Source organism: Vespa mandarinia, chromosome 3 (assembly GCF_050613455.1).
Source record: "Vespa mandarinia isolate Hongniang chromosome 3, ASM5061345v1, whole genome shotgun sequence".
Classification (NCBI taxonomy): Eukaryota; Metazoa; Arthropoda; class Insecta; order Hymenoptera; family Vespidae; genus Vespa; species Vespa mandarinia.
This window is the reverse complement of record NC_140812.1, coordinates 11637834-11664634: the sequence shown is the minus strand read 5'-3', so window position 1 is coordinate 11664634 and position 26801 is coordinate 11637834. Positions and strand designations below refer to the sequence as shown.

The window sequence follows — 26801 nt, the reverse complement described above, 5'->3', positions numbered from 1 at the left end:
TATGAATTGAATTGAACTTTAGAAAAGAAAAAAATGTGCGAAATTTATCAATCGACTTTAACGTAAAATTTGATTTTATTAAACTAGAATCATAAATTCAATTAAGTTAAAAAAAAGAGTTTAATATTAAAAAGACATAAAATATGAAATAATCCTATTCGCGTACGCGTGGCAATGTGGGAATATTATTTACGGAAAGTTACTTTGTCTCAGTTTTTTAAATTTACACCTCTACACCCATCACCATAAGAGCATTTTGAGTGACCGCATGGTAAAATTAAAATATTAACATAGTAAAACTAAGAGCCATTCTCGAAAGTTCCTAGTGAACCTTCGAAAATAACTCAATAGTCTAATAGTTGTCCTCTTGAGCCACATGTTGTCTTTTGCATATAGCCTCTTCTTTGCTTCGTGCCTCAACCTAATCGATTATCACTCTAAAACTGTAACGACAAAATTTGATTCCAAATTCTAAGATATGAAAGAAAACCCTAATACAACCCTAACGAATCTGAAAACTTATTATTATCCTTTCGAAAGATACTTTTTCGCTGTGTGGGAGAAATTAGATATTAATTATAAAAAAATTAGAAATTAGATAATAGTATATTAATTGCTGAAAATCCTGAACTAAAAAATAATTAATTTATCATCTAGGCTTACGGACTACGTCTCTTTGTTTTTTAGCAATCATTCTACTCGATTTTTCTCTTTCAAAACCAATGACTCTATCGAGACTTCTTTTGTATCAATTTAAATTGATTAAATATTTAATTAATAATTATTTAAAAATATAAAACAAATCCTTGGACGTTCCTTCTTACAAACGAATATTTTAATTTTTGTAATAAAATCATCCACAGTTTCGTTTGTAATCCAGAGACTATCCATCGCGAGTGTCTTCTTACTCGTTCCTTATTAGAACTTATGAATATCGATTCTTTGCTTATTTCCGCGCGAGTAAAATATTTAAAAATGTATTAAAATATTTAAAAATGTATTAAAATATTATATATAAAATGTATTCAAATAATTATAAACGCGTTTGAGTAAGAAGATCCTATCCTGATCTAATAAATAAATGAAAAAATAAGAAACCATTCACGAGTAAATCTCCGAAGAAATTTACTCGTGGTCACTCAATGCTCTTCTAATAATTAATTACAACCAATCACCCGTGCCGATTCGGACCTTTCGTCCTCGACACGATTGAGTGATTGGAGGGACTTAAAAATTCACTCACTACTTAAGAAGTTCTGCGATGGCTCCAAAACACTCGTTCAGATCGAAATTGAGAGTGGATGATTCTTATGTGGTTGAAAATTAAGTAGGTCGACATCGAAGTTGATCAAGAATCTCTTCAATGATGCACTGACTCTATTACGCGATAGTTATTTTTTAACGAACGGTCACTGAATTTACTTCGCGAAACCATACTATCCTTTATAAATACAGTCTTTGCGGCTGTTAAAAAAGCAAAACATTTCGCTGAGCAAACACTGATTCTAACGATTGCATTGCACGCAATCGATGCAAATACACTTGTTTAAATCGCGAAACCCGAACGAACAAACACTGCTTCTACTTCGCGATATTCTTAGTTAAGTTATACAAATATTCGATTAAATCATTGCTTCGTGTGCGATTGCAACGATATCCTGAAAAAAAAAAAATAAAAACAAAATTATAACTATTACTGTTATAATAAGAAATTGTATAAATTATTAAAGAAACAGATAAGTAAGAATAAAAATATAAATTATAAAAGCAATATATAAATATATTTACCTTAAATATTCGTTGATATTTGCAGCAAAGACATCCTGAGAGACTTTTGATGATTACTCGTCAAAGGACAAAGGAGAACTGATCCCGGCAATAGTTCAAGTCAATCGAAAGACTATATGTTAATAAAAAAGGGAACTATAAATGCAGGAAAAAATTTTTAAATATTAGAATTTTATATAAAATTATTTTAAGCTATTCGCGCGTAACCGTATTTATAATATTTAAACTAATGTACTATTATTTAAATATTACTTTATTGTACTGCATGTATATTAAATATTGTTTAAATAATCGAAGAATTATCAAAAATATTAATTTATAACATTACGCGATTAAAAAGACAGAGTATCGATGTTAACTCTTCGAATTCCAAAAGAAAACTAACTTGTTAAATGACAAAGTTAATTAAAGGACCGTTTATGTTTATATTTCGCAAGGCCAACAAACGCGAGATCAAATTTTTAAGTATTGGAATATTATATTAAAATTATTTTAAGTCTGTCGCGAGTTTCTTTCTTTTTAATGTTTAAACGAATGTAATATTATTTATTATTAGTTAATTGTATTCCGCTTTTGTTAAAGATGATTTAAATAATCGAAGAATTATCCAAAGTATTAATTTATAAGTTTACGCGGTTAGAAAGATCGAGTGTCGATGTTTACTGGTCGCAGTGCAAAGGGAAACTAACTCGGTAGATGTCAAAATTAATCGAAGGACCGTTTATGTTTATATTGCACAAGGCCAACAACCGCGAGATCAAATTTTGAAGTATTGGAATATTATATTAAAATTATTTTAAGTCCGTCGCGAGTTTCTTTCTTTTTAATGTTTAAACGAATGTAATATTATTTATTATTAGTTAAATGTATTCCGCTTTTGTCAAAGATGGTTTAAATAATCGAAGAATTATCGAAAGTATTAATTTATAACTTTACGCGATTAGAAATAGAGAGTATCGATGTGCACTCGTCGAAGTGCAAAAGAAAACTAACTCGGCAAATGACAAAGTTAATCAAAGGACCGTTTATGTTTATATTGCACAAGGCCAACAATCGCGAAATAAAATGTTGAAGTATTGGAATATTATATTAAAATTATTTTAAGTCTGTCGCGAGTTTCTTTCTTTTTAATGTTTAAACGAATGTAATATTATTTATTATTAGTTAATTGTATTCCGCTTTTGTCAAAGATGGTTTAAATAATCGAAGAATTATCGAAAGTATTAATTTATAAGTTTACACGGTTAGAAAGATCGAGTGTCGATGTGCACTGGTCGCAGTGCAAAGGGAAACTAACTCGGTAGATGTCAAAGTTAATCGAAGGACCGTTTATGTTTATATTGCACAAGGCCAACAACCGCGAGATAAAATTTTGAATTATTGAAATATTATATTAAAATTATTTTTAGTCCGTAGCGTCTTTCTTCCCTTTTAATATTTAAACGAATGTATTATTGTTTAAATATTACTTTATTGTACTGCGTGTATATTAAATATTGTTTAAATAATCGAAGAATTATCGAAAGTATTAATTTATAAGTTTACGCGGTTAGAAAGATCGAGTGTCGATGTTTACTGGTCGGAGTGCAAAGGGAAACTAACTCGGTAGATGTCAAAGTTAATCGAAGGACCGTTTATGTTTATATTGCACAAGGCCAACAACCGCGAGATCAAATTTTGAAGTATTGGAATATTATATTAAAATTATTTTAAGTCCGTCGCGAGTTTCTTTCTTTTTAATGTTTAAACGAATGTAATATTATTTATTATTAGTTAAATGTATTCCGCTTTTGTCAAAGATGGTTTAAATAATCGAAGAATTATCGAAAGTATTAATTTATAAGTTTACGCGGTTAGAAAGATCGAGTGTCGATGTGCACTGGTCGCAGTGCAAAGGGAAACTAACTCGGTAGATGTCAAAGTTAATCGAAGGACCGTTTATGTTTATATTGCACAAGGCCAACAATCGCGAAATAAAATTTTGAAGTATTGGAATATTATATTAAAATTATTTTAAATCCGTCGCAAGTTTCTTTCTTTTTAATGTTTAAACGAATGTAATATTATTTATTATTAGTTAAATGTATTCCGCTTTTGTCAAAGATGGTTTAAATAATCGAAGAATTATCGAAAGTATTAATTTATAACTTTACGCGATTAGAAATAGAGAGTATCGATGTGCACTCGTCAAAGTGCAAAAGAAAACTAACTCGGCAAATGACAAAGTTAATCGAAGGACCGTTTATGTTTATATTGCACAAGGCCAACAATCGCGAAATAAAATTTTGAAGTATTGGAATATTATATTAAAATTATTTTAAATCCGTCGCGAGTTTCTTTCTTTTTAATGTTTAAACGAATGTAATATTATTTATTATTAGTTAAATGTATTCCGCTTTTGTCAAAGATGGTTTAAATAATCGAAGAATTATCGAAAGTATTAATTTATAAGTTTACGCGGTTAGAAAGATCGAGTGTCGATGTGCACTGGTCGCAGTGCAAAGGGAAACTAACTCGGTAGATGTCAAAGTTAATCAAAGAACCGTTTATGTTTATATTGTACAAGGCCAACAACCGCGAGATCAAATTTTGAAGTATTGGAATATTATATTAAAATTATATTAAGTCCGTCGCGAGTTCCTTTCTTGTTAATGTTTAAACGAATGTATTATTGTTTAAATATTACTTTATTGTACTGCGTGTATATTAAATATTGTTTAAATAATCGAAGAATTATCGAAAGTATTAATTTATAACTTTATGCGATTATAAATAGAGAGTATCGATGTGCACTCGTCGAAGTGCAAAAGAAAACTAACTCGGTAGATGTCAAAGTTAATCGAAGGACCGTTTATGTTTATATTGCACAAGGCCAACAACCGCGAGATCAAATTTTGAAGTATTGGAATATTATATTAAAATTATTTTAAGTCCGTCGCGAGTTCCTTTCTTGTTAATGTTTAAACGAATGTATTATTGTTTAAATATTACTTTATTGTACTGCGTGTATATTAAATATTGTTTAAATAATCGAAGAATTATCGAAAGTATTAATTTATAACTTTACGCGATTAGAAATAGAGAGTATCGATGTGCACTCGTCGAAGTGGAAAAGAAAACTAACTCGGCGAATGACAAAGTTAATCAAAGGACCGTTTATATTTCGCAAGGCCAACACATCCGAAATTAAAATGTTTAGGTATCGAAATAGTATATTAAAATTATTTTAAGTTTCTCGTGCTTTACGATCTGTTTAATGTTTAAACGAATGTAATATTTTTTATTATTAGTTAATTGTATTCTGTTTTTGTGAAAGATTATTGAAATAATCGACAAATTATCAAAAATATTAATTTATAACTTTATGCGATTAAAAAGACCGAGTGTTGATGTGCACTCTTCGAATTCCAAAAGAAAACTAACTTAGTAAATGACAAAGTTAATCAAAGGACCGTTTATGTTTATATTTCGCAAGGCCAACAAACCCGAAATTAAAATTTTAAAGTATCTGAAATATTATATTAAAATTATTTTTATTTTCTCGTGCTTTACGATCTTTTTAATGTTTAAACGAATGTACTGTTATTTATTATTAGTTAATTGTACTCTGTGTTTATCAAAGATGGTTTAAATAATCGAAAAATTATCGAAAGTATTAATTTATAACCTTACGCGATTAGAAATAGGGAGTATCGATGTGCACTCGTCGAAGTGCAAAAGGGAACTAACTCGATTATTGTCAAAGTTAAGAAAAGACAGTTTATGTTTATGTCACGCAAGGTTAACTACTTCGAGATGAAAATTTTAAAGTATTGGAATTTTAAATTAATATTATTTTAATTTTTTTAGCACGTTACGATCTTCGTAATGTTTAAACGAATGTAATATTGTTTATTATTAGTTAATTGTACTCCGAGTTTGTCTAAGATTGTTTAAATAATCGAAAAATTACAAAGTATTAATTTATAACCTTACGCGATTAAAAAGACAGAGTGTTGATGTGCACTCTTCGAATTCCAAAAGATAACTAACTCGGTAAATGACAAAGTTAATCAAAGGACCGTTTATGTTTATATTGGACAAGGCCAATAAACAGAAAATTAAAATTTTTAGGTACCGAAATAGTGTATTATAATTATTTTAAGTTTCTCGTTCTTTATAGGCTTTTTAATGTTTAAACAAATGTACTTATTATTAGTTAATTGTACTCTGTGTTTATCAAAGATGGTTTAAATAATCGAAAAATTATGGAAAGTATTAATTTATAACCTTACGCGATTAAAAAGACAGAGTATTGATGTACACTCTTCGGATTCCAAAAGAAAACTAACTCGGTAAATGACAAAGTTAATCAAAGGATTGTTTATGTTTATGTTTATATTATACAAAATCAACTACTCCGAAAATAGAATTTATAAATATTGAAATATTTAATTAAAATAGCATTTTTTACACGATTTCGTTCAACAAAAAATAAACCTTTATCATAAATTCTGCATAGATATATCCTAGAAGAAACGTTCTTTTTTAAAATGAATATTATCTATTAAAATCGATCAAGAATAACGTCTGAATCTCGTTGTTAGAGTAAACTCTGTTTTCGATATTTTTCGTAAAGAAAAAATTTTGTATTTTGGCGCTGTTCAAAATTTACGGTAAAAGATTATTTACTTTACCTACATATAACCAATTGCTATATACACGTATATCGGTATATAACCAAAAGAAGGTTATATACCGATACTATAGATGCATGGTAAGGACAATATTCCTCGGTTGCTTTTGTAGTTAATATTTTATGTATACTCATCGTTGAAATCGTACACGTTTCGAGCGAAAGATAATGAATAACCTTAATCTTATTGTTCATATTTTATCTATACCTCTTATTGAAATGAAGTACCTTTCTAGTGAAAGATAATGAATAGCTTTAATACAAAGCAATTATACATATATCAAGAAATGGACATGCATGTTCATAACATCCATACTAGTACAGTATTTCAACCAATCAGAAATTACGAATAGTTAAATGGTTTAAAGAAAATCTAGCTTGACGTTTCATTCGAAAAATGAAAACGCGTCGTAATAGTCAACTTTAAGATTGCATTACATATGTCAAACCCGTATGTTTAGTTATTACGTCTAGAATCTGCGATGTGTCAAATTCGTAGAAATTTATTTAATATGTTTCCTCAAATTTGTTTAATAATTTACTAATCTTAATGGTTTGCATAACAATGGAAACAACTGTCTTCCCAAAGTAAGTATTCATAAAAATTGTATTGAAAATTATTATTTGTTTTGCAATATGTATTAATACGATTAGTTTCTCTAACTTTCTCTTTTGCTGTTCTTTTTTTTTTTTCCTAACATTTTTACATCCTCAAAATTTTCTTATTTAATTTACATATTTAGTAAATTTATATCCATTATGCTATTGTTTATTATATACTAATAATCTTCGCTTGCATTTGTTCTTTTCATTAAAATTGATTCAATCGTGTATTGTTTTGTAATGAAATTAACAAATGATATATCTCGATTAAAAGTAATATATCATATATATAAATATTATATAAGATTATTACTTCTTTTTTTTTTTTTTTTTTTTTTTTTTTACAGTATAAGCCTACCTCCGGCATTTTATAAACCTCCATCGCCAGATTTATGTATACCAATTCACAGACCTAATACAACAATTATAACAGATGCGTATGCTGGAATACCTGAAAATTTAGTTTTGAATATTATAGGATTTTTGGTCAGTTTATTTTTATCTATGAGTCATAAATATGATTTATAAAATGAATAATTTACATAAGATATTTATAATTTACAGTTATTAGTTCTTTTATTTGGTTTATTACGTAAAAAAGCTTGGAATTATGGACGTCTCGCATTGCTACATAAATCGGATAATAGATGGATGGAATTATTTTATGGCGACAATGATACCAGAGATGTAGACGCAATATATTTAGAAACATCTGTTAATTCTCAGCTATCTCAAGCTGATAGAGGTTTTCTTTCATGGATTGTTACAGCATTTAAAATAAAGTTAGTACCATCCATACACACACACACACATATATATATATATAATATATTATTATTAAAAATTTATATAAAATAATTGTTGCAGAGATGAAGAACTACTGAAAAGAGCTGGTCCTGATGGGTTGCTATATATATTATTTGAGCGTTATTTAATTGTTTTAACTATTGCAATGGTTATTGTATCATTATGTATAGCATTGCCTATTAATTTTTATGGTAGTACGCATGATGATGATTTAACATTTAGTCGTACAACAGTAGCCAATCTAGACCCAATGTCTTCTTGGATATGGGTACACTCAATGTTAATTATATCTTATTTACCAATTGGTACTTATGTGATGAGACGTTTTTTAAAACAGGTAAAGAATATTTAAAAAATTGAATATTAAATAACGTTATTTTTTCTATAATTTTTTAAACTATTTACATAGGTACGTGAAACTAGATCTAGCGGAGAATTAGCAGCTAGAACACTAATAATCACAGAAATACCCAAACACCAATGTGATGTAGAAACACTTACAGAATATTTTAAGTATGTATGTTAACGCAAATGATTATTTAATAATCTTTAATTGTATTATAAATTATTACTTTATTAATTTAGAGAAGCATTTTCAACACTTACTATAGAAGATGTGACATTAGCTCACGATATTAGACGTCTTTCAGTGTTAGATGCAGAAAGAGATTGTGCAGAGCAAGCACGTTTATATTGTGAGAATTATGCTAAAAAAAGGGATCCTTTAAAAATATATCCCCATCGCTGTGGTCAAATTTTGGGATGTTGTTGCAAATCCGTGAGTACATCATTGATGTTATTATCTATATATAATATATATATAAGATTGACCTTTCTAATAAATATCTTTTAATAATTATAAAGAAAGTTGATGCTCAAGAATTTTATGCAAGTGAAGAAATTCGATTAACTGCATTAGTAGAAGAAGAAAGACAATTGGCCTTAAATAAACCACTTGGAATAGCCTTTGTTACTTTAGGTTTGTATTTATACTTGTTATTGAATTATGAAAATATCATAATATTCAAAATTACTATTATTATATACGTATTTTGATACAGGAACTCCTGGTGCAGCTAGAACTATGAGGAGACAATTACGATCCTCGCCTTCGATAAAGTGGATCGTTAATTATGCTCCAGCGCCTTCAGATATTTTTTGGGAAAATTTAAGTATACCAAGAAAATGTTGGTATTTAAATGCAGCAATGATAAATGTTGCTTTGTTTATAACATTGTTTTTCCTTACCACACCAGCTGTAAGTTAATTATATATTACTATGATGGGACTACTGCATATTGAAATTATTAAAATTGATATTAAATTTGTTTTTTTTTCTTTTTTTTTTTTTTTTTTTTTCTTCTATTTAGGTTATTATACCAATTTTAAATAGATTATCTATACCTGGAGAAATAAAAAATTTGAGTCCTATTATTTCTTCTTTTTTACCAACTTTATTATTAGTAAGCGTGGCTGCTTTAATGCCTGTAGTTGTTGAAAAAAGTGAATCTTTAGTAAGACACTGGACAAGAAGCAGTTTGAATCGTACGGTCATGAGAAAAACTTTATTGTTTTTGTTACTTATGGTTCTTATATTACCCAGTTTAGGATTAACCAGTGCTGAAGCATTTTTTGTTTGGACTATGAAAGGGAAAAATGATACAGGAAGATGGGAATGTGTATTTCTTCCTGATCAGGTATAATATGCATGAGCTGTAACATATTGTTTATTAAAATGTATCTCATGAAAACCTGTAAATAGGAATATTTATCTAATATCTTAACAATTATTTCAGGGCGCTTTATTTGTAAATTATGTAATTACTGCTGCTTTACTTGGAAGTGCATTGGAATTAGTCAGATTTCCCGAACTCGCCCTATACACTTATCGTCTTTGTATTGCGCGCAGTAAAGCAGAAAGAGTGCATGTCAGGAAAGCAGTATTATGGGAGTTCCCATTAGGAGCACATTATGCATGGTTACTATTGGTATTTACTATGACAACAGTTTATAGCCTTGCCTGTCCTTTAATAACTCCATTTGGACTGTTATATTTTTTAGTAAAACATTTGGTATGTTCGAAAAGATATTTTTAATATCAGTTAAAAATTGTTTGTTATTGTATTAATTATTAAAAATGTATAATATGGATATTTACAAACAGGTGGACAGGCATAATTTATGCTTTGCTTATGGACCAAGTGTAGGTGGTGGTCAATTAGCAGGTACAGCAGCTAGCGCAGCAGGAACTGCTCCGATTCTTGCACAAGTAGCATTTTTAGCTCTCGGATTAGTAAGAAGAGGTTTATCTCCTCTGGCAGCTGTACAACTTAGCGGTCTTGCTGCTAGTATTTTAGGTCTTGTAACTGGAGTTACATTACCTGCATCCAAACCCAAAGTACAATTCATATTCACTTATTATCTTTTGTAATTATTATCTTTGATATTGATACAATATAAAGAATGTTTTCATTTTTAGACACAACCGCCGAGAAGAGATCTTCCTGGCGGAATAACAGGACAAAGTTTTATTGCACCCGTATTACGAAAGAAACAAATTTCTCCAGAAGAAACTATACCTGTAGATTCAAATTCTGAAATGAATACACCAAGTCCAAGTATATCTTCTTCTATCGTTGTAGAAGATATCCCTAAGCTTTATCAAAATTATTCAAAAGAACCTAAGGTGTAAGGTGTAATTTTTGTTTTTATAAGCAGATTTTATAAACACAAGCTTATAACTACGTGTATATAAACTAGCACACAAAATAAGCATCTTAAAAATTTGAGATAAAAAAAGAAAAAAAAGAAAAAAAGAAGAAAGAGATAATATATCACAGATTCTGATATTAAGTTATTGTAAAATAATATATTAATATATGTAATTATTATTTAAAAGAAAAATTTGAATGTGATAAAAACATAATAAATTGCCTATAATATCCTTAATTAAAATAATATTTCACAGTTAATATATTATTTCAATACGACATGAGCGAAAAACTTATTCTGATATTATATAGTATATTTACATACTTGCACGTGTGTTGCAATATCTTTACATCGATATATATATATATATATCGATATATATATATATATATTATACACACATATATATATGTATATATGTATACGTGGCAGTCACTGTATTTTGTATATGCAATAGTGAAAGTAATGACACGTTTTTAAATCTATAATGAGCATACCACTATAGCCTTATCTCTAGGCGCATAATACGACAAAACTTAATATGATGCCTTTAATTTCTTCTAAGATACTAGCATTTATACTGTTTACATAATGCAATATACAAAAACGAGTACATTTTTTTTTTATATATATAAATTTTAATTTACCCTAATTTCTTATTTAATTAAACAATGAAAGTTATATTTAAGACATTTAAAATTTACTACTATATTGTATACATACGTTGTATTTTTCTTATAATTACAGTTTTAAATTATATGTTCTGATAAGAATGGAAGAACACTTAGTTTTGTAATATACAAATACTACTTAATAAAATTATCAGTATTAATAAGTTTACATTAATAATGTGTAAATGAATATAGAAGGCAGTGTATATGCATAAATTCATGTCTTAGAAAAGTGTCATGTACTAATTATAAATATAATCGCTAATACAGATCCTTGTTTGTATTTAAATAGTGATAAATGAGCAGATAGACGTTTTTCAATTTTCAATAGCATCAGACAAGGCACCTTTAAATTTCTTTATCTATATATTTTCGATTAATAATAACATGAACTATAACTTTGAAAATAAAATATATTTTTATTTTCAATCATCATGAAAATTCAGAGAAAAGGAATCAATTTTCATCTAGAAAATAGTCTTTCCATGATTAAATTGTTTTGAACAATTATTTTCATATAAAATAAAATACGTGAGACATAAAAAAGAAAAATCAAGATATAAATTTATATTCTTTGAAGAATGATATTTGAAGATTTCGAAGAGTGATCTATATAAATTAGAAATCAGTCATGTTCCATTTTTTGATATATACAAAACAAAGTAAAAAAGTGTTTATAACACTATATTACAAATAAGATAAATAATAATGATTATGAAATGTTCTAATAAAAATAATATGATAATGATAAAGTACTATTCAGTCTATAAAATTTATAAAGTATTATTATAATACATACATTTTTTTTAAACTGATTACTTTATAAACAAGACTTACTTTCTCTTTACCAAATATTCAGAAGCAGGAATGTATTATCGGAACAGGCAATCCTTTTATAAAATGGACAAATATATTTTGAATTTATCATATTTTATCAAATTGCATAGTTTTATAAAAACTGATACATAAATAGTGGATATTTAAAAAGAGCACCTGTCGAATGTATTTGCTCATATATTTAAGAAAAAAAAAAGAAAAGAAAAGAAAATAGAGGAAACTCTCCTTCAAAAAAGAAAAGAAATTTGGCAAAGGACTAGACATTCATGTTCTTTCATTTAGCACAAAAGTATTATTCCATTTAGTCTATTGCCCACATAATATGTACTACATGTACTACTATTCAATTACTGAAAGAATAATGTAGTCATCTTACATATAATTTAATTGGATCATTTTTGTAAGATTTTTTTTTATGTTTCATACTATCTTCTTTTACTTTGTTTGATAATTCAAAATAATTTATTCAAATAGACTACCACCAATTATCGCCTCCAGTTGACTAGAAGTAAGATTATTCAATTTCTCAGCTTGTTCTTCTTCAAACATATTAGAAGACTGATTGAGCATCTTTCTTTTTACTGTTTTTGAAAAATTATATGTACACAATGCAATTGTATCTTCTAATAATTCTTCGTCCTCTTCCTTTTGCGATTCTTCACTTTCTTCGCTATTCGGATGAACCTGTAAATTATATTTATATGTACGGAAAACTTTTTGGTAGAAAATCCACATAGCACAGGACATTTTCACGCCAAGGTTCATGTAAATGATGATTTTAGAATTGTGATTCACCATTATGAAATATCTGATGAAAAAAGTACTCACCTTTATATTTTTCTGCAATTTATAAATGATGTAATAATATATATAAAGGACATATTTTCTATTCATCAATATCCATTAACAGTGAATCAATTTTTTACTTACTACAATTTACTCATTTATCAATTAAGAACCCAAAGAACAGTAACTGAAATAAATACACACTCACTTGTACGTACAAAATTAAACAAAACATTTTCACTTCTTAATAAATTTCATTATTGCCAATATTAAGGTGAGGATGCTGGGAACGGTGTAAAGAATTTAAAAAAAAAAAATAAATAAAATAATAATAATAATGATAATAATTATTTTCATTTCTTTTTTAGTATCCTGTCTAAAAATTATATTCTCAAACATATTAATATTTTTTTCATGATCATACAGAAATAATAATTATCTTTAACACAAAAGATATATAAAAAAAATTCCAAATGATGGATTACAGTAAAATATTGTTTCATATATAATATATATATATATATATAATACACATAATAATAAGTTTCCTTCGTTTCGTAAGAATCTGATAATCATTACCATGTAAGGCATAAATTTCATGAACTTTACTTTGATGCAAAATAAAACAAGTTCCAGGCATTAATACAATTAAAATTAAAATTAAAATATATAATATAAAAATGAAACTCTGAAGTCATGACTGCGCAAATAAAAGCATTTATTAAAATACATAAAGGAATTTATTTAGATAGAGTATGTACTATAAAACATTCCATTATGTTTTTTATTATGCAATTTAATGCAAATGCCTGTCTTCATGCTCAACCACCACCAAAGTATTACATTATTAGCTCATTTTAATCATATTCAACATAAAGAAAAAGGAATCACTACTCTTTTACAAATCTAATATATTTTCTGATAGTTTTGAAATATATGAGCCAATTTTTTTTTTGTTTTTTGTTTTTTTTTTGTTTTATGAACAATTATAATAAACCACTATAGTATCATCTTACCTCTACAATTGAAACTCGTGGCGATGGTTCTCGTTGTAATTTTGTTTCCATTTCTATAGGGCTGCTAGATCTTGATAAATATTCTTTATCAATATCAGCTTCGTTATCAGAAGAATCTTTTTCATCTTCTGCTGATGATCTCTGTATCTCCATATTTTCATGTAGTGCGCAAACAAAGCCACTCTTTTCTCCATATTCAAATAAATTCCCATCTAAATGAACTGATAAATAGAAATATATTTTTAATAATGTAAATTCTAACAATTAAATATATATATAATTACGAAAAAATGCACAACATTACCTTGACAAAAAGCAACACTACAAAATGAACAGTGTGCGGATGTTCTTCGATTACACTCTATACAGTGATGCCATGGACAACTAAATTTACTCTCTCCATTGTCAATATCTACACAAGTATTATGATATTTTTTATTACATGTCTTATGATCACATACAATAGTTTCGCTACCATGCATTATCTCTTGTCCACAACTCCAGCAGAAATGTTTCCTTGATCTAAAATAAATACAAATATTAATAATATATGTATTTATATTATATGCATAAATTCATGTAATATAATCAAACAATTAAAAAAAGAAAAAGAAAAAATGAATTTACCTTCTTTGCCTTCTTACTTTTTCTGCTTTATCAGATTTTTTAGATGGTACTGGAACTGGAGTTACTTGTGGTTTTTGTACTTTTAAACCTATAAATCCACTACAATTTGATGCACCGCATAAACATGCCTTACGTGTTTCCCCATCGCAAGCTAAATTATAATTAAAAGTTAACTCTTCTCTCGGCTTTATATCACGCAAAGCGAATAAACCAATCCGCGTATCTCCATTTACTGTCCATTTTTGTGTTTCACAATTTGGCGAGCAAGAATGATCTATGTATAAAAGAAAAAGAAATTATACATTTATCTTTTAATTACAATGTACTCTTACAAAAAAAAATAAAAAAAAATAAAAATAAAGAGAAACTTACTCATGAATCGGCTAAGATTGCCCTTTGGTTCTGCATCGATCATTCTATTATTATCTATTGTTAAAAAGTAGAAATTTTCATTTTTTAACTCTTTTTTTCTACTTAATCTCTCTTTGTATTCTGCTTCATCTATAACTTCGCCAACATATTCGATTATAAATTGTCCAGATTTAATAGCTTCCAAACTTCTAAGACCCCAACCGCGGCCAACTGTATGAAATGGTTCCATTGCTGGATATTGTCTGCGTACAAAGTCTTGATTATTACACTTCGTACCAGCTGGGCATACACCTGGACTACACTCTATCAATAAAATACGATTTAAACAATCTGTTCCAGGTGCACATGCATCATCCAATTCTGCATCACAATCACATGCTACAATACTTTCAACTTCGACAGGTTTCACATTGCCCACAGGTTTATTGACCTAAACAAATGTTTAATCAATGAGAAAATATTCACCTAATAAAACTATATAAAATCGTTCATTATAAAAATAGGAACATACTTTTAATTTAACATACGGTGGAGGTTTCAATCCTTTAGATTCATGATCCTTAGCAGCAGCTCTTTCAGTTTTTAAACGTTGATGAATTTCACTAGCTTCTTCTAAAGCTTTTCTATAAGTATCATTTCTCATTTTTCTTTTACCTACTGAAGAAGGCTTTATATTTGCATCTCCATCTTGATATAAGAAAGCACGCCCTCTGAAAATATAATGTAATTTTTTTTTTTTTTCTTAACACATGTATATATAAAAAAAAATTATGCACGTATACATTTATAATAATCTATATTTACCTGTGGACCCAATAATAATTATTAGAACCTAAAAACATGACACAAAATTTGCCAGGACTATGTGGTATAGCTTCTACATTTTCAGGTATTTCATGTGGATAGCATATACGAGAGGGCCACCAACGATAATTACCGAGCTTGACCCATACTACTTCTCCATAGAGAGGAAGTCTTCCAGTTTCACAATCTTCGCATATAAACGCACCATCCGGTGCATTTATACCTGTTATAACAAAACGAAAATTTCAGAATAATATACCAATAAATATTCTTTCGTATTTTTATTTAGATGATAAAAAAAAAAAAAAAAAAAAAAAAAAGAAAAAAAAAGTAATATTACCAAGACACTCCAGATGAAACGAAGTCGGACATGTGTCACAACAAATAAGACTTCCTCCACGTGTGCAAAGGAAACACCATGCTGCATTCAATGGAGGATGAGGAGCTTTGTAATGCTTAGGACAAACAATTTGACTTCCTGTTAATATTACTGATCCTGCTGGTAAACACGATATGGATGTATGATAGGATGATGGACATCGAACACATCGTGCTATTTTTTCATTCGGTGCACGAGAGTGACTATCTTGTGGATTATCAGAACTACATGTATGACACATATGATATGGACAAGTTAAACGACCTCCTTGCCAACGAGACTGAAAAATTAAAAATAATATAAAATTTGCAATTTTTATAAGCAAAAATATAATGTAACAATATAAAAAAAACTATTTTATTCATACTTGAGGCCAAGACTTTAAACAAGATGAGTGATAATGTTTGCCACATGCTAAAACAGAACATCTTATTCTGTCTCCTTCCCTTTCATTACATACAAAACATGCTGGAGCTACACCAGATAAACAATCAATACATTTGAAACTTTCATCTTCTTGTTCCTCTGCTTTATCTAAAGAAAAATAATCAATATTACTATCGAATTAAATTAATTTATTGAATTATTAAATGTACCAATAAACTTTATATGGATATGTACCACTATTTTCTTCATCATCTGTATTATTTCTTTTTATTTCTCTCAAATCATCAAACAATTTATCACTGTACGTACTTTCATCTATAGAATGTTCTGGGCTAGATTCTCCAGGTTTGACACATGATAAATGAAAGTAAGAATAACAGGGTCCCCTACATCTTGTTAACTTTCCTGTTTTTTCACAAATTTGACAAACCTTTTCTTGTTTCATGCCTTTAAAAAGATTGTATGGTCTGGTTTTTTTTGTTTCTACTGTATTACTTCTACTTAATTTTTTTATATCTTTTGTGATACTCTCTGCATCCGTTGATGTGTCTTCTTCAGATTCAGGTGTATTTTCTTTTGATTGATTATCCTCTGATTTAATATATAAACGATATTTTCTACGAAAAGAAGAGTTCATATCATTCCAAGTTTTTCTTAAATATTTTTTGATTTCTTCCTCTGACAAATCAGGATGTTCATCTTCTAACATATCTCTGTTTCTTTCATAATAAACTTCAAAAACACCATCAAGTTCATCACTTTTAAAATCATTTTTTTGTGTTGTCGAAGAATCACTATTAGATTCGTTAGATTTAACGGATATGCGAGAAGGACTTTCAAAATTTAATCTCAAATTTGCTTTTCCATTTTCATGTTGCAAATACCTTAATTTTGGTGATTCTAATTTATATTGTAATTTCTCTGAAACATCCACCTAAAAATATAAAAGCAACATTTTTAATGTTACCTATATACGTACAGATATAATTATAATGATGTATGTGTTATATAATGTTTCATCATGCTATGTTTATTTATTTATTTAACTTACACTTTCCTGTTTAGTACGCTTTGCATCTGATGTATTCGGATCACCTGCGTATTTTCTTTTACTCGTCTTACCCTTTACATAAAAATCAAGTGTCTTCTGAACTTTTTGCCTTGAACTTTTAACAATTGGTTTAAATATATCAGCCCTTTCTTGATCAGTCATTGGTTGTACTTCCGTTGCCTCTTCAACCGCTGTTTCCCACTTTATCTTTAATCCTGGCTTAATAACAAATGCTGCAGCATATTTAGCGTCCTTCCTCTTAATTTCTGCAGTCAATGATTCAGATAGCTTTTGAAAGTCATCAAGGTTTGTGAAATGGATCATAGAATTTGATGAGACCCAGCTATGACGTCCTTTATCTCCAAAATATTGAACGTGTATCATTAGCAATTGTGATCTGCCAGTAGCTGGTTAAAAAAGTCATTTAAACATGGTGTTTAGATTGAAAAGATCTATTCATTCTATAAATAAATGTTATGTATTATTATTTAAAACATGTAACACATTGAAAACAATGTTTACCTTTATATTTATAAAAAATTAATGAAGTTGGATCTAGAGTTACAACACATGGCCAAAATGGAAAATTGCCAACACGTGCCCATGCTAATTGTCCTAAACTCCAATTACACTGTGCAGTATTATTGTCGAATTTTGGAGATGCAATCTCCTCCATAGAATTCGAAGAACTAAATGAATCACTTGCTTCATCAGTATCATTCACTATATTACTTTCGTCTATATTTTCGTTACTATTTTCACTAGAGTTTTGAGATTTACGCGTCTTTGGCATTTTGTAATTCTATAAAATGAGATAATATGATAAATATTTCGTATATTTAAAGATTTTACGTAAGATAAGCAAAAGCCATCATAAGCGTCTATTGTACAAACTGAAATTTATCCAAAAGTATGAAATTCGTGTACCTTAGGAAATTCAGCAATGTCATCTCTAGGAGATTTAGGCTTTATTGTTCTTCCATAACGACTTTTGCCAGGAAAATATGCACTATCGTTTAGATCAGACTTTTCTCCAGCATGATCCACACAGTCTGCTGCATCATGGAAACTTTCTACTTTCTCGCGTATGCTTTGTCCTGCATCGTTTGCTGTTTCGGCCACCTTGTTATTCCGTGGGAGGCTGGGAGAGCTCATAGCTTAATTGTTAAATTATCATTTTAAGCTATATAACTCGATTCTGTGACAAAACGATGGTACTTTGTAAATTTCTACAACTGTTAGTAAAAGTTAAAACACTAAAAATGCTTTCTAAAGAGCTTAGAAATCGAAAACAATTTTCTATTACCGCTGAAAATAGTCGCAATGGCCGATTTTCAAGGATTACCTTATTATTCACGATTCGTTTAGGGTCCTTCATTCGGTGTAAAAGTATCAATATGTATCGCACAAGGAGCTTCACGAGGTGCAGAAGAAAAATCTCTATATAATGTTTATTGTTAATATTAAGAAAATACAAATTACCCCTACGGGACTAATGGAACAGAACGCGTTTCCCGCGATTTCGGTTGATCCACATAGACGTGTTCATTCATTTAATTGACGCTATGCTATTTGTAAGTTGATCTTTCATGGAAACATCATGTTGGTAATAGTTCGATATTTCCATTGGACGGTTATACAAACAGTAAACACAAATCAATGGTCTTGATTGGTTATTATTTATTACATCCTTGAAGAGGATTATTTTCCATAATACGTCATACGATTTAGTTTAATTTTGTTGGTTAAGTTTTTTTTTTTTCTTTTTTTTTTTATTTTCATAATTTGAAAAAAAAAAATGTATACTTTTATTGATCGAATTAAACAGAGCTTTTCAAGATTTTCAATGTAAAGTGTATATAATGTGTACATGTAATATGTATGGAGTAAATAATGTGTACATGTAATATGTATGGAATAAATAAAATTTAGTTTCGTCAAAGTAAATATATGTATATGCATAGTGGCATTTAATGTTTTATTACGATTACAAATAAAAGAAAAAGGAAAAAAAAATGAGAGAAAAGGAAAAACAGAAACATGTTAGACTAGTCGTTATATTAATTTGTGTCAATGTAACTTATTATGGTGCAGGTTAGGAAATAATTTATTACAATCATTATTAATTATTGCAAAATTGTGCTATAGTATGATTTTCAGAATTGAAATTTTTCATTTCTCGCAGTCCACATGCTTGTGCAGTACTTTTTAATTCTTTGGTAAAACTTTCCAAATCTTCTTTACGTAATTCACTTAAGTATTTACGTAATTCGATTAGTATATGTCCTTTTCTTTTCAACAATGGTACTACATTAGATAATTGTTTGGTCATATTATGTGCTATCCAAATTATATCAAATTTCTCTTTGTACTCTGCTCTATTTTTAAATAATTCCAATGTCGACAATGGATGGAATAAAATCTGAAAGTGACATCGTTCAATATATTTACTTTTGCATTTAAAATAATTAACCTTTTATACCTTTGTATTAGGAATAGATATCCAAGTAACACCTTGTTTTTCATATTTATCATATTTTACCCATGATTCATATTCTATTTCAGAGCTTGGCATTTCTGTTATTATTATACCATTTAATATAGATGGATCTCTATGTGCGGCAACGAGTTCATCACAAAAAGGTTCCTTTGTTCTAATTTCGTGAATAGTACGCATTACTTCTCTTTCTGCTATATCAGTTGCTCTGAGCTTTCTACGTAATGAAAATTTGTATTATGTTAAAGGATATCGTTTACAAAAAGATTTTATTATATCTTACATATTTTCTTTATCCTCATTTAAAGCCCATGTAAAAAAAGGTCCATTAGTTATATCCCCCAAATAAGCATAATGTAAAAATCCATCTCCAAGAGGAATTATATTATTTAAAAGTGTTGGATTACTTCTAGCAGGTTCACCTTCTATCCAAGTGAATGCTATTCCATTATTTCTCCAAAATCTGATTCACATATAAAGCAAAACATAATTATATATCTATTCTTTGATTTGCATCATAATCATTTATTGGATTAAATATCTTGCATTAAAAAATATTTTTCTTGTCAAACATACCTATATTCATGTACAGTTAAATTTGAATGACCTCTTGGTTTTAATATCATGTGATAATCCCAATCAAAAACTCCATCCCTGTAGTCATATCGTGTTTTTAATGATTTTCTAATTCTTTTGTCCCAATAATCCACAATTGGAACCCCTTCGCGCGTAGCACGTTCCCAAAATCTTATATAAGATAGGTTTAATATATAAGAGGATGATTTTTTAATAAATATAATTGTGTATTAACGCAGTATCTATTCTCATGTAATAAAGGACTCACTTAAATATCCATTCTAACTGATCTCTGTCCTTATGTTTAAGTTTTTCCAGATTTAGCCAAGGACAATCAATGGTTTGAGTTACAGTATCTGCCAATAATTTAGAATGTTTTGCCAAATATTTAGCCGTAGCAGGTCTTAAAAGTGTATTTCCCATAATTTCCAAGTAATATCGAGTTGCTTCTTGCAGTCCTTAGGTATATTCATTCCTTCACATAATATTATCATAATTGCTATTATGACAAACTTCTTAGATTGGACATATACATACCTAAATCTTTATCCAAACAAGTGCTTAATAAAAGTATTGATCTAGCAACTTGTTCCATTGTTGGTTCGATTATATGATAAATAATAGAACAATCAGAGTGTTTATAAGAGGACGCTAATGTCTTTATAATATGTCTTGCATCAGAAGCACCTATGATCAATACTTCAAGAGATTTAGGTGTTACTTCCTTTTCTTCAATTTCACATTGTAAGTCTAATGGAGCACTATATCCCCACCACATTTTATTTTATTTTTCTGCGTTTTTCACTACTTTCTCAACACACACGCTGTCCTAAAATGCAGTATAAATGTATGGTAATAAGGATTATTACTGTTATGGATATGAGCCAAAATTGACAATGTTTAGTTGCCATAGAAATACATATGAAATTTTTTTCAGAGTTTCACGCGCGCTTCTTCATGCGCGCGCGCACAGTAAATAAAAGTGTGTGCGCGCGCGCGCATCTATTTTCATATTTCCAGTTCGAAACCACTTTTTTTTTTCTTTTGTACAACAAAAAGTTTACTCATTTAACACTTACATAGAGTATATTTTTCCTGTTATATACTTGTCTATATTTAACGTGAATTCATTGGAGTGAGAATATAAAATATAAACGAAACTTTTTAGCAAGTGGAGGATTAAGAAGTACTGTATTAAAATAAAAACATCAGAGATTTTTATAATAAAATTATAAACATATTAGCGACGATTATGTCACTTAGACTTATAAAACCATTTATTTTACTTCTATAATGTAGATTCTGTGACACAGATAAAAATAACTCCCTTTCGAACCTTATGTGTACATAGGTTCCTTAAAGTGCTTTTCTCCTAATTTGATCAGCATAATAGCTCATTTATCCCTCTTCTTTTGAGCACGCTTATTTCCACAACGTTGTAAAATATCCGTGATAGGTCCTTTGTGTTGAAAAATAGCAATGAGTTGCGTGCGTGCTTCGTTCATTCCTTCGCTGATCAAACTACTACGCTGCATATTTCCTTTAATGAGTTCATTTACACGTTCGAGTCCATCGTCTTGTCTACTTTTAATAGTTTGTTGAGACTCAAGTATTGTCAGTGTTGTTTTCAATTTTTCATGTACCTAAATAACACGATAAAGATTTAAGAAATATAACAAGATATTTTCAATTTAATTATTTAAATTAAATTATCAATTGATTTAATTAAATATTGAATTCGTCGAAATAAAACAAATATATCTACCTGTTTTTCAAGTTCAGCAATATCTTCCATTTGTGCCGTAAGATGATAAACTTTCCATCCATTTAATTTTTGCAGAACATGTTTTTGTTGTGCCAATTCTGCTACTGACGGTCTCCTTTCTTCACGAGGTCGTACGTCACTAGGTCTTCTGTAATGGTGAAGTCTGCCACCCCATCTATTTTTCCAAGAGGAGCCTTAATAAAATTAATAAATATAAATCATTAACATCAGGAATATGATTTGACAAATATATCAATTATTAAACTATTTCGTAATTTATTGGCGTATTTACAAACCTAATAAGCTCGGTGTAGGCCGAGTTCGTATAGTAGGTATAGATGTTGGATGTGTAGGAGATTTCATATCTCGTTGTACATTGGAAATATGTCTTTTGTCGGTTGATTTTTCTTTTGATTCTTCCTTTATTTCTTTTTTTATTTTTTCTTCTGTAATAAATTGCATTTCCTCTTCCGTACATCTTGGCTCGGTTAATTCAACGCCTGTCAATTGTTGTTTACGAGGTTTTTTCCTTGGTGACATCTCTATTGTTGGATTAATTGTTATCCTTGATTGTTCTGGATCTTCATCAAGACCAGGAGATGAAGTAGCTGAAACGGTAGTTGATCCTGAACTTTGACAACCACCACCATCTTGATCTCTTGGAGAACCAGGCGGACTGGATGTCGATGGTACTGACGGTAAAGAAGCAAGTACAGGTACTAAATTTTTAGCTGCACCTAAAGAATTAGAAAGTTATTTAGATGAATAAAATAATCAATAGAAAAAATAATAAAAGATATAAAAGGTATGACATAATATATAATCAGATATAAAAATTTATTAGAAATATAAATATAAAATAAAATACAATATCTTATAGAAATACCCTTAACAGGAGAAGTATCATGATCTCTTTTCCTAAGTATACTCGGTCTTGGAGATGCATTAGGTTTACTGTGAGGTTCATCATATCCTGGCTCAACAAGTAATCTTACAGGCTGTACTGAAGCTTGCCGATATTGAGAATATGTACCTGTATGGAATAAAAAATATTTTATGATTACAATACAATAGACTATTATTTAAGAAAACTTGAGATAGGTCGTCACACTTACCGCTTGTTTCAAAAGAATAATAAGTAGTGGTATGAGGTGGATGTAGATATTGACCTTGAACCGACTGAGGAGGATTAGTAGTTGAATTGTTAGTAGTATTAGTTGCAGAAACACGAAGTCCAGTTTGTTGAACAGGTGGTTTTATCTGTACTGTTTGTCCAATATTTTGTGCTTGCGTAGCTTTTACAGGGGTTGGTGCAGTTCTTGCTGGAGCCAAAGGTAATGGATGCAAAGACATTCCAGTTATTCTTGTAACTGTAGTCGTAGTTTGTGGTATTCTCGTGACATTTGATGTATTCGCTGTTGTTGTAATTACTCGCGATACTGTATTAAGATTTGATAAAGGAGTAACTGTTTGAACAACACGTGCTGTTCCTTGCTGCTGCTGTACCTATCAAAATATTATAATTTTCATTTTATTTTATAATTTACTACAATAAAATTTTAGCACATTTTTACCTGTTGCTGTGGTATCACGATACGACTGACAGTACCAGCTGATGGACCAGCTGCTGTATTAATAGATAACTGTCGGCTCAATGTTGGTTGGACACTGACAGAAGCTGTTCCACCTATTCTACTTGTTGTTCCTACTACTGGTGTTGACACAGCTATACGATTTACTGTACCTGTTGTACTGAGAGATCTGCTTGTTTGATTGGGCTAAAATAATAAATATATAAATTATAATTATTGTTACATAAAGTCAGATATTATATCGTGATGTTAGTTGAAAAATTTACTTGAATAGCTTGCGTTGATGATCTTCCAGGTTGCGAAGTTTGCGAAATATTCGCTACCTGAGCAGTTGGAGGTCTGTTTTGTGCAACTGGAAGTCGTGTAATATTGTTACTTGTTTGTAGAATAGGTGCTATCAATCTGGACGGAGTACCAGGAACACCAGTAACCATAGTGGCCTGTACAGATCTTCCTTGATTGGTTTGAGTAATTAATCGGGGTTGTTGTCCACTGTATACAGCAGATGGAGGTCTCGTAGAGACTCTACTAACTGGAGGTGTTGGATGTCTTTGTGGCTGTGCATATACAACTGAAGTTGTTTTAGATTGCCATTGAGGATTTGATACTGTTGTGTTTATCCTGAAAAATAAGTATAACAAGTTTTAGTAACTATAAGTAGTCAGTACGTTAGCATACGATCTAAGAAAAACCAATATACCCTGCTCTTGTAGTTGGTACAGTTTGACCAGCATTAGCTCTAACAATTGGAGTAGCAACTGTTGATCTTGGAGCAGAAATATTTGCAACTGCCGCTGGTCCTCTAGGTACATGATACGTAGCCGGTATATTAGTAATTTGCTGACTTTGTTGGGGTAACTGTTGACCTTGTTGTTGATTTTGACGTTCTACAGTACTCAACATACCTGGTGATATAATTCTTACTGTAGAACCTACAGAACAGAGCTATAAAGTAAACACAAAAAATTTTCTGTTAATATAAACATTTAATTTAAAAGAATTTATAGATATAGATAAGAAAGAAAAATTTACCGTTGTTGTGATTTTATTTGTTTCTGCATTAGATGTTGTACCAGATGGAATTACAGGCTTCATTAAAGATAACTTTGGATTAATATCCAATGATACTGATTTACCAACGAGACCAGTAGGAGTCCCAACTGTTCCAACAATAGTTTGCGTAGGCTGAATACTTTGTATATTACTTTGAACCACACTTTGTACATTCTGTATGCTTTGTATATTTTGCATTGTAGTTAAGTTTTGCGCTATAGTTTGCACAGTAGTCTCAGGCAAACGTTTATCACCGCCACCATCCGTAGAACTTAGACTTGTATTCATAGCTGCTTTCCTAAGAGAGCACATATTAATAATAAATTACATCTTTTATAAAAGTAAAGAAATGAAATACAATGAAAATATCGTTAGAGGAGATATATGTACTTCTTATTACTCTTCCTATACATTACTTTATGTCAAGAATTAGGAAGAAAATCAAGTGAATGTTAGAGGTTACAATGTTTTTCAACAATTTAATAATTAACGTCAAAGTGACAATTGATACGATTATGACGAATTTTTATTCTTTTAAATTGTAAAATCTTAAAATATTGTACGAAGATAAACATTTGGATTTTTCATTTCTTAATCTGACAGCAGCTAATATTTTATACGAAGAATTTAAGAAAAGGGTGTATACCTGTGTATAAATATAAGATAATAAGATCATTACAGAGATATTTAAACGTTCATACACTGCATTTTGTAAATAAATCACTTTCATTGACGTTCCGCGAAAAAAAACATTTTAGAAATGGTAAAGGACTCGCGCATTTGCTACAAAAGTTTGTAGCGCCTAATGTAAGCATATCGCAGTGTAGGTAAACTGTAACTGGAAATATATAAATGTCCTATATCTATCGTAGATTCTATATAGGGGAATTGAAGTCATGGATGTTTTTATTTTCTTTGTGTGTACTTTTTTATTTCTTTTTTTTATTTTTATTTTCTTTAGTGTGTAATCGAATTATGATATTGTAAAACTTACATCATTAATAATATTCTTATTTATTATTAATTTATATCAAGAATGATAAAAATGTTCCTCCTTTGAAACAGAAATTGTCACATTAGACTTTCAAAGGAAGAAGTAGTATGATCATTAATTTCAATTTAACGAAAACTAAGAGGTTAAATAACGAATTTATTTTGAAATATTTATAATAAATTAAACATTAAATTATTTATATTAGATAAATTTTGATTGCAATTAATATGAATTATGGTTTTGTTTCGTAAAAATTTAGCACAACGTTAACATGTGAACGATGCGTAAGTATAAACCGGAAATGAAAGACCAGATATAAAATGGTATTGCGCGCGAAATTATAAATATGGCGGCAATTTCAATACGAGCGTATGCACCATTGCACCTCTCTCTTTTGCACCATCTTTTTTTTCGATTTAAAAATAATAAAAAGAATATAAACATTTAACGTAAATAATCTAGACGATATAACAGGCAATATATTTATTTAACAAACTAAATTGATTAATCATCGCAAGGGTAAAAAAATATGCGAAATGCTACACAATATAATCTTTATTTTATATAATTTCAATATTTTATTTTTTCATCTTATATTCGACATTATTACACAATAACTATTATAGAATATATTTATAATAATATACATGTACATATGTACTCATCTTTACTATTGATTCATTTTATATGTATATAATTGTATATGCATATTGGCCTATGATTCATTCGATACTGCACATTTTTGCATCGGATTCTTTAAAATCTAAATGCCTAGTTACATAACGTACATACCCACGTTCAAGTGTATC

At 29.1% G+C, this 26801-nt stretch overlaps 4 protein-coding genes across 6 annotated transcripts; 1 reads left to right on the top strand and 3 right to left on the bottom strand.

Moving 5' to 3' along the window:
• Positions 1 to 6855: 6855 nt before the first annotated feature.
• On the top strand, positions 6856 to 10911 carry Tmem63 (transmembrane protein 63). Its single transcript, XM_035873841.2, has 12 exons — positions 6856 to 7051; positions 7414 to 7552; positions 7631 to 7848; positions 7934 to 8210; positions 8283 to 8386; positions 8459 to 8651; positions 8738 to 8852; positions 8935 to 9131; positions 9244 to 9570; positions 9670 to 9945; positions 10038 to 10271; positions 10353 to 10911. The coding sequence occupies exons 1-12, from the start codon at positions 7014 to 7016 to the stop codon at positions 10563 to 10565; spliced, it is 2331 nt and encodes a 776-aa protein (XP_035729734.1). The 5' UTR covers positions 6856 to 7013; the 3' UTR covers positions 10566 to 10911.
• A 1199-nt stretch (positions 10912 to 12110) lies between these two features.
• On the bottom strand, positions 12111 to 19056 carry NSD (Nuclear receptor binding SET domain protein). 3 transcript variants are annotated; one of them, XM_035873838.2, is made up of 14 exons: positions 18861 to 19056; positions 18443 to 18713; positions 18038 to 18317; positions 17516 to 17922; positions 16699 to 17398; positions 16445 to 16611; positions 16039 to 16357; positions 15699 to 15921; positions 15406 to 15604; positions 14895 to 15324; positions 14523 to 14796; positions 14200 to 14417; positions 13896 to 14116; positions 12111 to 12777 (listed from the first exon to the last, which is right to left on the bottom strand). In XM_035873838.2, the coding sequence occupies exons 2-14, from the start codon at positions 18668 to 18670 to the stop codon at positions 12556 to 12558; spliced, it is 3888 nt and encodes a 1295-aa protein (XP_035729731.1). In that variant the 5' UTR covers positions 18671 to 18713; positions 18861 to 19056; the 3' UTR covers positions 12111 to 12555. The 3 variants fall into 3 exon arrangements, with proteins under 3 accessions (XP_035729731.1, XP_035729733.1, XP_035729732.1); XM_035873839.2 differs by lacking the exon at positions 12111 to 12777 and adding an exon at positions 13019 to 13066; XM_035873840.2 differs by lacking the exons at positions 18443 to 18713; positions 18861 to 19056 and having other exon boundaries at positions 17516 to 17976; positions 18038 to 18175.
• A 415-nt stretch (positions 19057 to 19471) lies between these two features.
• Positions 19472 to 21661, bottom strand: Dnaaf3 (Dynein axonemal assembly factor 3). Its single transcript, XM_035873922.2, has 6 exons — positions 21126 to 21661; positions 20857 to 21046; positions 20589 to 20759; positions 20296 to 20475; positions 19998 to 20229; positions 19472 to 19937 (listed from the first exon to the last, which is right to left on the bottom strand). Exons 1-6 carry the CDS (start codon positions 21364 to 21366, stop codon positions 19638 to 19640), a joined length of 1314 nt encoding a protein of 437 aa, XP_035729815.1. The 5' UTR covers positions 21367 to 21661; the 3' UTR covers positions 19472 to 19637.
• A 181-nt stretch (positions 21662 to 21842) lies between these two features.
• Positions 21843 to 25785, bottom strand: LOC118445035 (uncharacterized). The gene is made up of 10 exons (XM_035873921.2): positions 25645 to 25785; positions 24978 to 25296; positions 24646 to 24890; positions 24212 to 24566; positions 23928 to 24131; positions 23469 to 23859; positions 23240 to 23386; positions 22650 to 23090; positions 22354 to 22547; positions 21843 to 22231 (listed from the first exon to the last, which is right to left on the bottom strand). The coding sequence occupies exons 2-10, from the start codon at positions 25284 to 25286 to the stop codon at positions 21983 to 21985; spliced, it is 2535 nt and encodes an 844-aa protein (XP_035729814.1). The 5' UTR covers positions 25287 to 25296; positions 25645 to 25785; the 3' UTR covers positions 21843 to 21982.
• Positions 25786 to 26801: the final 1016 nt, after the last annotated feature.

Bases quoted from the DNA above. Each gene is read 5' to 3' on its own strand.
- NSD (XM_035873838.2), bottom strand. From the start codon at position 18,670: ATGAGCTCTCCCAGCCTCCCACGGAATAACAAGGTGGCCGAAACAGCA. The intron at 16,612-16,698 runs GTACATATCCAT...ATTTTTCTTTAG, and splicing joins AGATGATGAAGAAAATAGTG to ATAAAGCAGAGGAACAAGAA. The intron at 15,325-15,405 runs GTATGTTCCTAT...ACATTTGTTTAG, and splicing joins CACCGTATGTTAAATTAAAA to GTCAATAAACCTGTGGGCAA.
- LOC118445035 (XM_035873921.2), bottom strand. From the start codon at position 25,286: ATGAATACAAGTCTAAGTTCTACGGATGGTGGCGGTGATAAACGTTTG. The intron at 24,132-24,211 runs GTAAATTTTTCA...TTATTATTTTAG, and splicing joins CATCAACGCAAGCTATTCAA to CCCAATCAAACAAGCAGATC. The intron at 22,232-22,353 runs GTAGATATATTT...CGTGTTATTTAG, and splicing joins TTGCTGAACTTGAAAAACAG to GTACATGAAAAATTGAAAAC.
- Tmem63 (XM_035873841.2), top strand. From the start codon at position 7,014: ATGGTTTGCATAACAATGGAAACAACTGTCTTCCCAAA. The intron at 8,652-8,737 runs GTGAGTACATCA...ATAATTATAAAG, and splicing joins TGGGATGTTGTTGCAAATCC to AAAGTTGATGCTCAAGAATT. The intron at 10,272-10,352 runs GTACAATTCATA...TTTCATTTTTAG, and splicing joins TACCTGCATCCAAACCCAAA to ACACAACCGCCGAGAAGAGA.
- Dnaaf3 (XM_035873922.2), bottom strand. From the start codon at position 21,366: ATGTGGTGGGGATATAGTGCTCCATTAGACTTACAATGTGAAATTGAA. The intron at 20,760-20,856 runs GTGAGTCCTTTA...ATCTTATATAAG, and splicing joins CAGTTAGAATGGATATTTAA to ATTTTGGGAACGTGCTACGC. The intron at 20,476-20,588 runs GTATGTTTGACA...TATGTGAATCAG, and splicing joins TTAACTGTACATGAATATAG to ATTTTGGAGAAATAATGGAA.